The 15,029-nt window shown below is 35.9% G+C and overlaps 1 protein-coding gene across 1 annotated transcript in view; it reads right to left on the bottom strand.

Moving 5' to 3' along the window:
• ERC2 (ELKS/RAB6-interacting/CAST family member 2) overlaps nt 1–15,029 on the bottom strand; it is a 981,757-nt gene that overhangs the window by 488,923 nt on the left and 477,805 nt on the right. The window contains exons 14-15 of the mRNA XM_043885488.1: nt 8,900–9,093; nt 3,339–3,350 (exon numbers count right to left, since the gene is read on the bottom strand). Coding sequence (XP_043741423.1) covers nt 3,339–3,350; nt 8,900–9,093 — 206 coding nt within the window. The remainder of the gene's footprint in view (nt 1–3,338; nt 3,351–8,899; nt 9,094–15,029) is intronic.

Here is a 15,029-nt window from a genome sequence, read left to right as displayed (position 1 = left end):
ATCGAGGTGCACTGTGAATATACAAATGAAGAATGCAACACATAGTATTTCTTAAATAGTTTCTTAAACAGTTTGGTCAGTTTTTCATCAGGTATTCTTTGAAATGCCAGGCCAGCATGTAGTGCCCTGCATAGCACACAGGAGGTACTTATTCTGTCTTTGTGGAGGTAACAGGTCCAAGAACTGACCCTAGCAAAGAGCAAACTGCAGGATGCTCTGGGCAAGGTGTTTTTCATTATTACTTTGGGCAACAGGCCTCTGAGGTCCAGGTGTAGTGAACTTCATCTTTTCCAAGAAGAAGGAAGAATTGAGAGTACCGTTTTCAACTCTGGGGAAACATTACCAAGAGTTTATTTTGGTAGAAGTGTCTGAAGAGACTGTAACAATGAGCTCACACCTGCTGCCAGGCGCCAGCCATCAGCTACAGCCTGCTTGTTAGGGAAATGCACAAGGCCCCTCACCAACAGCCCCTCCATCAGACATGTGCAGTGAGAATCCCAGAAAACCCAGTCCAAAAACAGCTATTTCCCCTCCAAGAGGGGATACAGAGTCACAAACAATAAAGCATCTGACCCAGAATCCACAGCAAACTGGAGGCTGGGAAAGGCCAGGAGAGGCCTGCACTTTCTGGTTTGACTTCATTGATTCTCTGGAAGGATTTTAGACTGAATCCCTAAGGATACTTTTCCTTTTTTTGGTGAACTGCTGCATACATTTACCTAGATAATCTCGTCTCTCATAAGTCACAGGCTAATCTCAGAAATAGTTCCTAGAAATGAGCACACATCACATAGACCCACCCCTGAGTACAATGCAGAATCTTGCTAAACCTCTCTAGCTTCCCACTGGTTTGTGGGTAAAGAGGTTCTTGAAAGAAGTGGAATTTTCGGGAGCAAGACCCTGAATAGGTTTAGAATACGGCATTTGCATTTACCAAACCCAATACTTAACATCTGTCCACCTGAATTTAAGCACAAGAATCTACACAGAGTTTGAAAAAGAAATGAGACCACTTTTAAAAAATAGATGGAAGGGAGAATTTCTCATAGAGTCCATAGAAAGAAAGACCCAAGAGTTAGTGATGTTTTCAAACTTTGGATTGGGAGATAAAGAGCTACAGGGCAGACAACATACTTTCACAGTAAGAAAGATCAGATATTTATAAAATATATATGATAAATGTATACACATATATATGTATATGTACAAACACAAATACATGGTATCTCAACTGTGCAGTATATAAGGAAAGCACAAAGGCCAGAGATCCTGTATTCAATTGTTACATTTCATTTTATTTTAACTGATAAACCTGGAAGGGGTTGGACAAAAAGCAAAGTTAACTCTGGAAACTTGTCAAAGCTCAGAAAATTTTGAGGACTCCACAGACTTGTTTCCAGAAAAGTGGGGCTGCCCAATTCTTCCTACACTAAAAATATGACTACAGACTGTTCACAGTGATTGTTTAGTTTCTCCACTGTGTTCATTGTGGCAGGAGGTTAAATGATATTGAAATGATCGCAATCTTGTGTTGACCACTGTAATTCTCCCAATTAGAGTTGACCTGCACATCTTATCAAGCTCAATCAGCACACTCTTGTCCAGAGAACCCCTAATACCCACAAACTCTCCAAGCCCTAAACCTGCATCCCATTTTCTGAGAGTCTGAGTTCACATTCATTCGCTACACAAAAGGAAAAGAAAACTAAATACTGCACAATACAGTTCCTGCACATAAAAGACACAGTAGAATACCTACGGACAGCATCTGAAGGCTGGGAACCGGAGGTGTGAGAATGAAAGGGGTCCCTGGTCTCAAGGGTTTAAATATCAACAGGTGCAGATTAGGGGTAGCTAAAGGAAGGCAAAAGGAAAGAAAACAAAAAAGACAGGCAAGGAGAAAAGCTTAAAGTTTCTTAAATGAGCGAATCCAAAACCTGGAGGAAGGGTTTGGATGCCATGGAGCCAAGGCCCTCCTTCTTTACTCTCATTACGATGCGTGTTTCTGCACACAGGGGCACCAACAAGTGAATCTACAGTCATTAGGTTTTCATTGAGAGCAGTTCTGTAGGGCCATGCTTTTAATCTCTGTTTAGATCTTTGTTCGGGGAACTACTGAGAACAGGCTTCCTTCACTGTGATGAAGTTCAGGGCAGTGCCTGTGGGACACCCAGTGTGGTATGTGGGAATGGCAGACCAGTGGTTTCAGTTTCAAGGACTACGAGCCTCACCACTGTGTTTGGAGCAGGCAGTGGGTGGTGGGTGGGGAGAACTGGTGTGTGGGTAGGAGGCCTAGTTTTGAAATTATTCACTACTGGCTTAGGTGATGAGCAGTGGACAGAATACAGAGGTGCATATCCTGAATACTGGAAAGAAAATAACATAGCTTGACTTTTCAGAGACAAGCTTTAAGATTCGTAATTAAAATCTTTTTTTAAAAGTCCAGGTAGCCCAGATCATACAATAAGCATGTTGTAGCATACTCACTGATTGAATGATAAAGAAATCATTGGATATTATTACGTATCATTGGAAGGAAAAGTTTTGCTGGACTTAAAGAAGAACCAATTATTGACTTGAACCCCCTATGTTAGAGAAATCAAACCCGGGATGTATTTTCAAACAAAACGTCCACTTTGCTTCTTAATACTGGGGTGCACACAGTCAACAATGAACCTAGTTTTACATTTGGCTCCATATGCTATGCCCTAGGTAATTAAAGTATATCTTATGGCTAATAAAAATGAAGTTTAAAAGTTTATAACCAAAACAATGACAGGAAATAACATGTGTGTACAATATGTTACTAACACACTGATAATTTTCAAAAGTGACTTTAAAAAAAGTATTATAAATCTTTCAAAACACAGTGATTTATTAAGCAAAAAGTCTGAATGGTTTGCACTATTAAATTTAGCTTTTAAGTTGCTGTGTCATGAGCAAATCTTTTGTTCTCCTAGGTTAAATTTAGCATCCTGCATTTGATTTTTCCACTGCTCCACGGTTTATCATTATGTAGCTAATTTTCTGAGCTGCTCAGGAGAAATGCATTTGGGAGCTTTCACAATGATTTCTTTCACTGATTTTATAATCCAGGAAGAGAAAATATGAAATAATCCCAATAGTGATCCATTTTCATCATCTTCTTTGCCTTTTCCCACCTATACAGTCTTCTCATAAAGTAAACCTTCCTTAGGCATGGAATGAAATGAAAAAAAAAAAAAAAAAAGTGGCTGCCAGAGGAAAACCATTTCAGAAATGTGTTTGTTAAACAAGTGCAAGCAATAAATTGAGCTTAGGAAAGAAAGACGGTTAGAAGAAAAACTGAAAGTACTGACCTGAGAGTCAAGCTGATTGGAGCAAGGGTGAAAGCAGCAATTTGGAGGATAAGCAGAAAGGAAAAAGGATAGCAAAAGAGAATAAAAGGAAGGAAACGCATTAGTTTTAAACATACAGCCAACAGAAGTTACATTAGCAGGTTTCATAACCAAATGAAGGACAAAAAGCAACTTTTATCTGATATTACCACCCAAAAGCCTGGCACACACTGTAAGCAATTATATTAATTATTACATGTAAGAAACCAGTCTGTCATTCACATAAACTCAAGCACTGATGTGAACCAGAGGTGTATTCCAGCAACCCAATGGCACAATTTGTCCTTTTCTGGAGGAATATTTATAGAAAAAGTTCCTATCTGTGTGTGTGTAAAATTTTATTATTTAATAAACTGAAATGGAAATTACTAAGGTATTATAAAAGTGGTAAGCACTTATGTCAGAAAGATTTTACTAGAACCAGTAAGTTGGAAGACTATATCCTATGAGATATTTTTCCTTCATTGTTAAAAACCAAATGGACCTGAGCAATCTGGCTTTCTGTTTAAAGATTCACATTTCAGATGCTCACAGGGTACTGCACCTTGCAAGATCAAAGACTATGAGGACACCTTCAGGTGAGGTGCCACCTGCCTATCAGCCTCCCAAGACAAGACAGATTACCTTCCAAAGCTTAGAGCGATTTTTTCAGTTATGAAAATGAGGATCAGACTTCATCATTGCAAATATCCAGACACTGGATAACTAATTTTTAGTAGAATATATAACATGGCCTTCTAATCTGTCAAAACAATAAAGTCTCTTATACAAAGCAACAATTAAAAGAAAAACAAAATTACATCCCTTCCAGCTACCACAGAAGTCATAGAAGGCATTCATTTTCTTAACCTATAAAATACCCTTTGCAAAAAATCAAGTGGGTTAACAAATACTTGATTAGCTATCTGCTCAGTGGGACCCCATTATGCCATACAATAAAAAAGTAGTTTGAAGCATTTCACACAGAAAGGAAAAGCAAAACAAATCTTCAGGAGAAAGCTTAAACAAAAACATTTCAGATGAAAACAGCACTGACTATAACGATAAAAATCAAGTAGAATATTCTAGATTAAACTATTGGTGAAAGCATTTAGTCAATGCTTTGTGTCTGAAACTCCCCTGCAGAGTGTTTCATGACAACAAATGTACAACTGATCAAACATAAGAGTTAAGTCAGGCCATGGTCTTTGTAGGCACTCTAGTGTTGTTGGCCCCAGCTGCTGTTTCAAATCTTTCTGTTTCAAATCTTTCAGAGGTATATCAAACTGAGGTCCATGGTCAAGCTTTAGGGAATGGAATCCTAAACTAAAACAACCAGCAAACATTTAAGATTTCGTTGCTTTTTTCAAGGGATCCTAGTTTCCCTTGCTGCCTCAAAGGCATCTGTGATATCCATGACCTTCCCCAAAAGGCTGCTAGGCTAGGGCTAATATAAAACCATCTGCTACTTTTTCTTAAAGAAATTCCTTCAAAAAAAAGAAAAAGAAATTCCTTCAAAGCCATTTACAAACATTAATGGAAATTACTTAGAAAGAAGAGTTTATAGCAAAACAAATAGAACTGGTATCAAGTTTCTTCCATGTACCATGAGACTTCTAGATCATATTATCATAATTTAAAAAAATAAAGCTTAAGTTTACATTTTGTGAAAAGAGTTCTGAAAGGCAGCAAAGAAATTATGTCAGCATGTTATTGAGCAAATTTAGAAGGAAAAATAACAGTCTGTTTCTCAACCTTAGATAAGGTACTTTTAGTCATCTAACATAATTTCTCATTGTCCAAATGTCTGGTAGCATTAGTCCTGATTCAGATAATTAAATGCTATCTTGTTTTCTATTCTGATGTTATGTTTTAGGAGTAAAAATCTCCTGTGAGACCCACTCTCCTCTTCACAGTGGGGAGGGATGTGATCGAGGGCTCAATTTGGGCATTCCTTGCCCTCTAGACAAATACTGACAAAGCCCCTAACATATTCAAGATAATTACATCAAAGGTCGCCTGACTGATTCCTTCCCATAGTGAGATACCAGAAATCCCATGGCAGCAGGCTTTGTTTGACAGACTCTGCCTCTCTCTTTCCCCTAAGGCACTAAAGGATTAATTTAAACTCTAAATAAAACACTTAGAGACCTTGATGGGCAATGACACAGAAAGGCCACATATTTCATTGCCTCTAATGAATTAGCTACTTGATTGTGTACATACAAGATACCTATCATTGGTGATCACATAGCCTTCGGCCTGATTTGGACCAACTCTCAGTGACTACTCAAAGTCCCCCAGCTCCACTGTGTCACTGCCCCCAGAGCAGCCTGCAGTTGAAGGCAGAAACTCCTACTGAGCCATCAGCATCAAGTCCAAGGGTTTATGCACAGAACGGCACATGGGGACCACACTGCAGCAATATGCACTTTGAAAAGCAGCATCTTTAATGGCTGTGAAAGACATCATTCACGTGGAATTTCAGAGGTAAATGTATCCATGTAAGTATCAGGCATGTGCTATTTAGAATGTTTTATCATGGAGAAAGTAAAAAAAAAAACAAAACAGAATATTAACGGAATGGAAAACAAACACAAATTGCCCTCTGAGAAAGAAGTAGGCCAGGGTCAGTGTCATTTGAGTTATTCTTAATCCCATACCTTTCGTTGCACATGACTGAAGTTCTGAAGTATTTTAGAATACAAGCTGCTTTTTTAAAAAGGTCTATTTGCTCTGGTAGGTCACATTACATACCAGAGACCACAGATTTATTTCAAGTTCAATTTCTTGGTTTTCAAAATCACAAACTTAATTGCAAACACTCTTCCATAACTCCAAAATGGAGATATATGTCACATTGCTAAGTAATCTTTAGTTCCCAACATTATGAGGTATGAATTTTGTAGTTTAAGCCAGCAAATAGAGATACTGCCCAATTTGAAAAGGACTGTCTGACAACTCGAGGAAGATGCCTTGGTCAGAATACACATGTAACCGAGCAGATAATGCGTCAGAAAGGCAGGCCAAGGCTGAGCTCTCCTTTTCCCAAGAAACTTCCCCTCTTCATCTCCACCTCCCCGCCCACCTCCTTCTGGGTCTGGGCTCAGACATTTCCCAGACTATGCTCTGCTTCTGGACGCGAGACACAGGCAGGCAGAGAACTGGGACGGAGTCAAGTCCCACCACACGTTTTATGAATTACAGTGCCTGGGAGGCATCAGCTTTAAGGAGAGGCAAAGGCAGAGATAAAGAAAATGTGCAGAAAGTACATAAAGATAAATGCCTGTAAAATCACTGTTGTTTTAATGCATTCCATATTGAGGAAATAAAAACGTGAATATTCTTGATGATTTAATGGCAATAACGTCCAGCTAAGTAAGACCTGTTTGTCCAACTGGACAATTATGTTATTTTATGCAAATATTTATAGTAGCTGATCCTGATTTTCAATTACAGTTCTGAAGGGCTGGTTTAGTGCAGAAAAATGCCTTCAAAATGTGGGGCACATCACTTTCTCTCCTGAAAGCTAGTAAAGATGAAGCAGATCTCCCATGGGCCAACAGCCATGCCTCTCTGCCAGCTATGTGACTGTTGAGTGCTACTGGACTAGCTTCTTCCTTCTGGCCCATTCTTGGATGGAACTGTTCTCAGTCACTCATCTGTCAGTGCTGGGTTCAAATCCTGACTTTGACTCCACAACCTTGAGGAAGTCACTTAATTCACAAAATGCTTTCTCATCTAAAAAGTAATGACAATGAGACTTCCTGTGTTGTGGGCAGGATTAACTGTTATACAGTATTTGCAGGTCAAGTGCCTAGCACAGTAACTGGTACACTGTGAGCATAAAAATATATATCACCTATTATGATTATAATTACAATTAGTAATATTATCTAGGGAATCTTCTTTATGGCTCACTTCTCAAAGAAGTGGACTAAGAGTCAGGAAACCTACATTATACTTTTCTCTTTTTCTGACCACAGGACCTATCTTTCATTCAGTCTTTCAGAGTCTCAATTTTCTTAGCAATAAGAAAGACATGACCATAACTTCCCTGTGATTTCAAACTATCTTTTTGAGAAAAAGGTTTGGTCCTAAAATATAGTTCCAAAATAGACATCTAGATACATCTAAATTAATAGCATTTTTAATAATCAGTAGGCTGGCAGAATACTTGTGCACTTTGAAATTCAAATGAAGCCCATAAGGATTTTAATTTGTACCCTTACCAGAAAAGAAGTCTTGATATAATTTCTAAAATGGGTCATACTGGACAAAAATCAGATTACCATCAAACTAATACTAAGATTTTTAAATGAAATATGTTTTGGAGTTTCAGTATATTACACATTAAATTTTAAAATGTTGAAATTTTATTAAGAATTAACCCATCCACTTAATTCAGAGCTAGATAATATTGAGAATCTGTTTTAGCATTCAGGTGTTCACAATGATATAACCGCCTCACCTCACATCAGGACTTGGTACCTGCAAAATGTGATACATTTTAATAGGTTGTTAGAGATTTACTTCTAAGAAGATTCAAAGTCATAAAGATGGCATGAAGCAGAAGCAAAACCTGAACCCAGCTCTTTCTGTCACTGAAGATCATGATCTGTCTAAATACAAGGTCATAGAGAGCTATTCTGCATATGTCTTGAGGTCCTTTAAGACCTCACAAGTGTCTCGATCAGAGCTGGCAAACATTCACTGATTATTCAAAATCTGCTGATCTCTTCCATATGGACTGAATCTAGGAAAGACAAATTCTGCCTTACTGCTGAACCCATGAGCAATGTTCAAAAGTAATGGAGTTACATAAGATTATTCAGAAATTCTTTCCTTACATGAAATATAGGAGAAAGCATTGATAGAAAGCTTAATTTTAGAGTCTATACTATACATAAATACAATAGATTTATCTGAAAATATAATTACTCTGGAACTCTGATATAATCCTCTTTGTTTTTAGACAGAATTTGCTATCAACTCAGCCTGCCTTAGATCTTATGTAAACATATTTATTTACCAAATGGCATAAGGGCCTCTTAAAAGATAAGTTCCAAGATGAATCTGCTGTGGTGTGCTAAAAGATATCCAAAGGATATGAGCTCCTTTCTATTTCCCCCATCTTGAAAGAACTCTCAACTATATTCTTCCATATTCTATGCTTAAAACAAACTTAAATAACAAACGCTTGTTTTTGATAAGAAAAAACTGAGGTTTCAGGTAGTCACAGCTTCAGTCTCTTACACACTTTGCTGGCCCAAAGGCTAGATTATGGATATCACTCAAGAAAGCTGATCATTATTTTTGAAAACACTGAAGAAGTATACAAGTCCTCAAAAGATAACCCAAACAACTTCTGAGTATCTCACAGAAACACAACATCATTCCTACAGGCCATGTTCCTCATAAGTAATCTGTTTCTTCCTTAAAATATGAATGTACATTCCAAATTTACCACACCCCGTGATGGACAACTAAGCAACTAATGTTCACTCACTGTTGACAATTTACAACATGACTGCAAAGTTTACCTCTCAAGTTCTGCAATTTTCTTGTCCTTGTCATTCTTTTCATTCTCCACCTCCTTGAGGATCTCCAGCAACCGGTCAACTTCTGCTTGGGCCTTGCCACACTCATCACGGTAGTAAGACGCCTCCTTGTCAAGCTGTTTTATTCGGTCTGCAAATTCCGGGTTCATCCTGGAGTCATCTTCAATATTATGAGCCTTCAACATTATATTTTTAAAGAATGTAGTTAAGATAACAATTTAGAACAATAGACAGTACAGTCACCAATGGCCCAGAAATTAACTTTGGGGGGAAAAAAAAACTATCAAGAATTATGGGTATACTGTCAGTTAAAAGACAAACTAGAAAAATCACAAATTTCAGCTATTTTTAAAAAATCTTGATTTTTTTAAGGTGGGTTTCTTTTACTGTTGTTATTTTGTTTCATTAAATGATGCTATTTTTTGCTTTTTTTTTTCCCTTACAAGAAATGGGGGCTCGGTGGAGGTAGAGACAGTACTATGCTTATTTCTGGTGTTTTGGCAAGGAACTAAGACAGTTCAACTCCTCACAGTCAAGCAAGTGATTCATACTAACAGCTTCCTTTTCCAATACAGAGAAATTGAGATAAAGCAACATTAAATTATTTCTCCAAGAATCATCGAGGACATGTGTAAAGTCAGGTAACATATAAGAGACTGGATGACTGATCATTGAACATTTCATTCCACTGAGAAATTACAGCAGAAGATGTAGAATGAAAGAAAGGCTTGAAAATGCAGAAGGCCTTTTCAGCTAACAGTCATACCCATACATTCTTGCTCTTTTGATTAAATTAACCTGAACCGGGAGGAGGATGAGCTAGTTCATGAACAAGCACACAGACAAGAATCCGCAAACACATGCATGAGAGGGGTAATGGTGGAGGGCAGCTTTACACACGAGAACAGACACAGGCAACAACACAGTAACAATACTGCAGAATAATTTGCAGCCAAAGTATTTGTGGTTTTGTGTGTGCGTGTCAGTGTGTTACGGCTTTTTTCTTTTTTTTCCCAAAATAAACTTTTGGCTGAAATATTCCCAGACAGGTGAAAATAACACTGCACTGCAATGTTTTGCCTACCCCTTGTTTCCCATTATTCCTAATTGACTTCTTCAAAGAGCAGGCAGGGAAAAAACAAGTAGTTTAACAACAGTGCACATTCAACACAGAAAGTTCAAAGAGGTCATATTTGTATATATCTCCAAAATCCATGTGTGAAATAATAAAATGTTAACAATTTATTAGGACTTAAATTGTCCTGCTGTCTTCCAGGTAAAACAGATGTCCACTGGATTTTTATACACTTTCAAAAAAAATTTTCAGGGAAAAAACAAGGCAAGCAAGCTACAACTACTGTGGGATCAAATGAAACATGCATGGTTAGAAAAATTAAGACTAATAGTACTGTTAGAAGGTTGACAGTCTTTGCAATGATTTAGTAGAAAAAAATTCAAAAATTAGTATAAAGAAAAATAAGTTTCTTATTTATGACAAAATAATTATTTTAAGGATATTTTTGCGTGTAACATATTATTTAAGCATGAGGATAGATGGGGAATAATTTGCTTTCATGTTCTTTAGTCTAAGATTTACTTAGTCACAAACTCAACTATGCAAAAGAACTTGGAAAAATATATCAATTCAATACAGTATCAGGCAGCTTTTTTATCCACATTTTTCAGAAAACATTATTTTTTAATTATTTAGTATGTACACTGAGTTTCATTATAATAGAATACAATAGAACTAAAGAGTTTTTTCATTATAATTAAAATAATTTGAAAGAGAATCCTGAGCTAACATGCCTTTAGGAGTTTATTCATCTAATAATTTTATTTTCAATTAAGATGAATATCAAAATCTGTTAATCTCTTATCAAAAATGTAGATACTCATTTTTAAAACAAAATACTTCATATAACTACTTATATTTGTGATAATACTAATCAACTCATTACTCTTTTAATAGAAAAGAACTCTATGGCTGATTCATATCAATGTATGACAAAACCCACTGAAATGTTGTGAAGTAATTAGCCAAAAAAAAAAAAAAGAAAAGCATTTAAAATACACAGTTTTTAGATGATAAGAGGAAGGAAAAATATTTTATGTTAATTCTCTCTCCTTTAGACTCTGATACCATTACTCTATGGCAGCTAAAAACCTATCCATGGCTGTTTGCTCACACTAGTCAACCAGTGACATTCCAAAAAGAATGAACTAAGTAATGACCAGCTACGAGCACTCAAAATAAATGAATAAATGTTTTAATAGCTTATTTCTGATGAGTGAAAATTCCTGTCACAACTCAGATTTGAAGATTCACAAAAACTAGCAGTTAGTTGCTGTGGTTTATTTTGGTTGCTTTTATTCCTAAGATAATTATTATCATGATTTTTAATAGAGGGGTACAGGATTTCTAGTTGTAAGACCTAGATTCTAAATCTGGCTTTGTGTCTTATGATTATGGACAAATGAAATAAGCTAAGGACAGTGAAAACTAGAAAATGACAAACATGGGGGAGGTATTATTCATTTGGGGTTTTATTGTGATTATTATTTCATAGTATGGATCCCATCAGTGGGGCTTGCTATACAGCCAAGCTGATGTTTGTTTAGTTTTCCACAGACGAGGTACTACATGCACCTTAGAGAAGCCTCCCTACTAAGTTTTCAGAAAAAGCAGTGTGCTCATGATGGGTATGTGACTACATTCCTTAATTTAGCTGCTTGAAGAGAAGATGATAAACCCAAGCAAGTTTTCAGCATGGGGAGAAATTAGACAGATTGCTAGTCTTTAAACCTAGCAACTGAGTGTGGTTAAGGGACTTGTGGAACATTTCAAGGTAAAGAAGACCTAGAAAAAAACAATCCTGAGTCTACACTTGTGGATGTCGTGTGATGCCACATCTAGGTCATGTTATTAAAATAAAGACCACAGTCAAGTTTACAGCTGGCCTGCTGTCTGTTATGAATTTGTAGGTGCTAATGGTTCTTTCTTCTAAAAGGGACAGACAACCTGAAGAACACTTTTGAATTAAATACAACTATTTATCTTCATATCAATATCTACTGATTTCTGGGCAAAAGAGGTTATGTCAAAGCACATTTGACATGGGTGCCAGAATTCTTGACAAGGTTATTAAATAAAGCTGTAGATAGATGTGATTTGAAAAATATTTAAGTCAATACAAAGTTGTAAGAAAGAGTCATACAGAGATAGAAGGGTGGCAAGCTGATTTGGGGTATTCACTAGGGTCCTTTTGAAGACCCAAGAGAAGACAGTTTCACATGACCTAGAGACTGGCAAGTCCTGATCCAACCTAAGCAGTGGAGGCAGAGGTCTTCCATAGAATTTAACCAGCTGTATTCACCACGAATCACAACTTTGCAGAGGATGGGCTGAAACTGTTAACTAGTATAGCATGAGTGTCTTATACTGTGATATATATACATGGGGGGGGGGGGAATTAAAGAAAAACATGAGGAAATTGAGTTTATAAAGTCAGTGCTTGTCCAAAATTATAAGGCCAGAGCCTCCTCTTAAAAAAGAGAGAAGGAAGCACTTTCTTTGCATTTAGGGAGTACTCCTGCCTTTTCAAATTAAAACATGGATTTTTTAATCTGGACAGGAAGCCTCTGATGCGGGTCAAAAGTAGATAAGATATTTGGGCCTAATGTACTTTAGGCACTGCAAAAACATAATATATTTGAATAAATCATTACCTGGACAAATTCCTACCATGGCATTCTGACCCATTCAAGATTTAGGCTGAAAATACACAGTAAGTACTTCTTCTTATGAATCTGTTGGTTTTAAATTAGTTTCCCCAAAAGGTCAGGAAGCAATTGTCAGTTCCTTTCATCTAAGACACAGCTTCATTCACTAGTCAGGAATCTAGCTCTTGAAAAATGCAGATTGCTGTGGATTTTCTTTTAATGGTTTCAGAACATATTATCATAAATATAATTAACCACATTATCACTTTCAAAGACATACAACAGTCATTAAAACCAAAGGAATACTGGTGAGCATTTTTTTTTTCCCTAATTAGAGATTTACCTTTTTCCAATTAAACAGGTCAGTTTAAAAAGCAAATCCAGGTATCTGGTTCTGCTTCAAAATATCTCTGGTAACTTTTAGAGCAACTTTCAAGCATCTTATAGAAACCGAAAATTGAGAAAGGAACGTTTCAAAAATGTCTGTATTACAAATTAGGGAAGTAAAATTTGAGGGTCCCCCAATTATGTTTCTTCCGTTTCCATATGTAAGGAAATTTGTCACAAATGGGAACAATCAAAACAAAGTTTGGAGCCTCACAGATGTGGGCAAGCTTGGTATTTTGATATGAACTGGTTTTGAAAGTCTGAATCAAGCACAAAAGAGAAATTTGGTCATGACTCAGGAGAAGGAGTATATAACAATACCTAGTGGTTATTTTAATGAAAGAATTTAGAACTATTTCAGGAAATGAGGCAAAATTTCAGATTAATACTATATCCAAATCAAAATTAAAAGCAAAAGTGCCTAAAATGATACCAGGATTGATAGTACCAATCACCAACATGACAAAACACAAGTTTATTAACACTACTCTTGTGAAAGCTAGCCATTGATTATTTTCAATAAAATGTTAGTTCATCATTCCAAGTGCCTAGAAAGGAAAGTATTAACTTTAGTCCAGAAGCCTGCTGTGAAACTAGACAGGGGATATTCAATGATAATGTTAAATAATTTTCTCTCTTTGAGATGGGCCTTAACAATTTTAATAAAAAATCATTTTTCTCAAACAAATGATTAGTCATGACTATAAAGTATAAGCAGAACACTAACTAATAAATCTGAGGACTCTTCTTTCATGCTGCTTATTGTTTTAGCAATAATTTGTTAAATTTATGCACTGTAAAAATATGATTCTCTATTACAGATCTTTGGGGGTTTAGTGTCTATTAACAACACCTTCATATCTTAACAGAAGAACAAGGTATATAAACTACTCTAAATGATATATTTTATTTCAGTCTTCTAAAGGAAGTTCCAATCATCACATAATTTCGAGTTATGAACAAAATATTACTTTTTAGAACAGAGTTTTTAGGGTGATTATAGAACTCTAAAATATTGTAAAATTTAAATTTTATTTTAAATCTAATTAATTAATACCAAATATAATAGCTGAGTCTAAAAAATACATCTGGAAACTAATAATGGTGTATCTTTAAGTCTTACATTACTTAGTGCTAAAGGAAATTAATTATTCTTGCACAATTCCAGCTAACTACATCTAGAATATTCAAATTTTGCATATTATAACAACTATTCCAAAAAGAAAATTCTTATCATAGATGAAACAAATTAGATATTTATAATAAATATAAGTAAAAGTTCAAAATGATTTTCTTAAGTTACCCTTGCACAAAATAAAAAGAACAAATTCATGCTTAATACTTTTTAAGACCTTTCATACAAATATATAATTATTAATGTGATACCTTTTAACTAAGGAATTTCCTAAAATTAATATAGAAAAATGAGTAATTATCTGGATGGTCTGATATAAAACTCGAATTTCAAATCTTAAGTGTTATTTTGAATATAATTTGAGTTCTCTAGGTACTGAAAACCTAGATTAAATGTGAGGCGTCTGTGTTTGTGTGTATATGTGTGTTAGTACATGCTACATGTATGCTCCGAATTCTCTCTTAAATAGCTGTAACTTTACATTGTGTCAGAGAAGCTAGTGTATGTGTGAATCAAATAACTTTTAGCTACTGGCTTTAAAAAAAATCATAAAAAGAAGCCACTGTACCTACACAAGGACTGTGAAAGCATTTATAATTTAGGCTATCATGTCCCTGAGATTACATAGTCCTACAATGACATAAAAATCACAAAGAACTCACTGAATATTAACAAAAAAATTTTTCCCTTGGATTGGAAAAATGGTCTTTTTCTTGTGAACCCTTATGTAAAATATGAGCCCTGGTAAAGATGAATTGGCAGAAGAGATGGGATTTCAAAGGATATGATCATGCAGGGGGTACTCATGTGTGTAGAAACATTAGAGGGGTTTCAAATGTGTCTTGGCCACTAGCAAGGTTACCCCCA

Source organism: Cervus elaphus, chromosome 24 (assembly GCF_910594005.1).
Source record: "Cervus elaphus chromosome 24, mCerEla1.1, whole genome shotgun sequence".
Lineage (NCBI taxonomy): Eukaryota > Metazoa > Chordata > Mammalia > Artiodactyla > Cervidae > Cervus > Cervus elaphus.
This window is presented reverse-complemented; position numbering and strand designations above follow the sequence as displayed.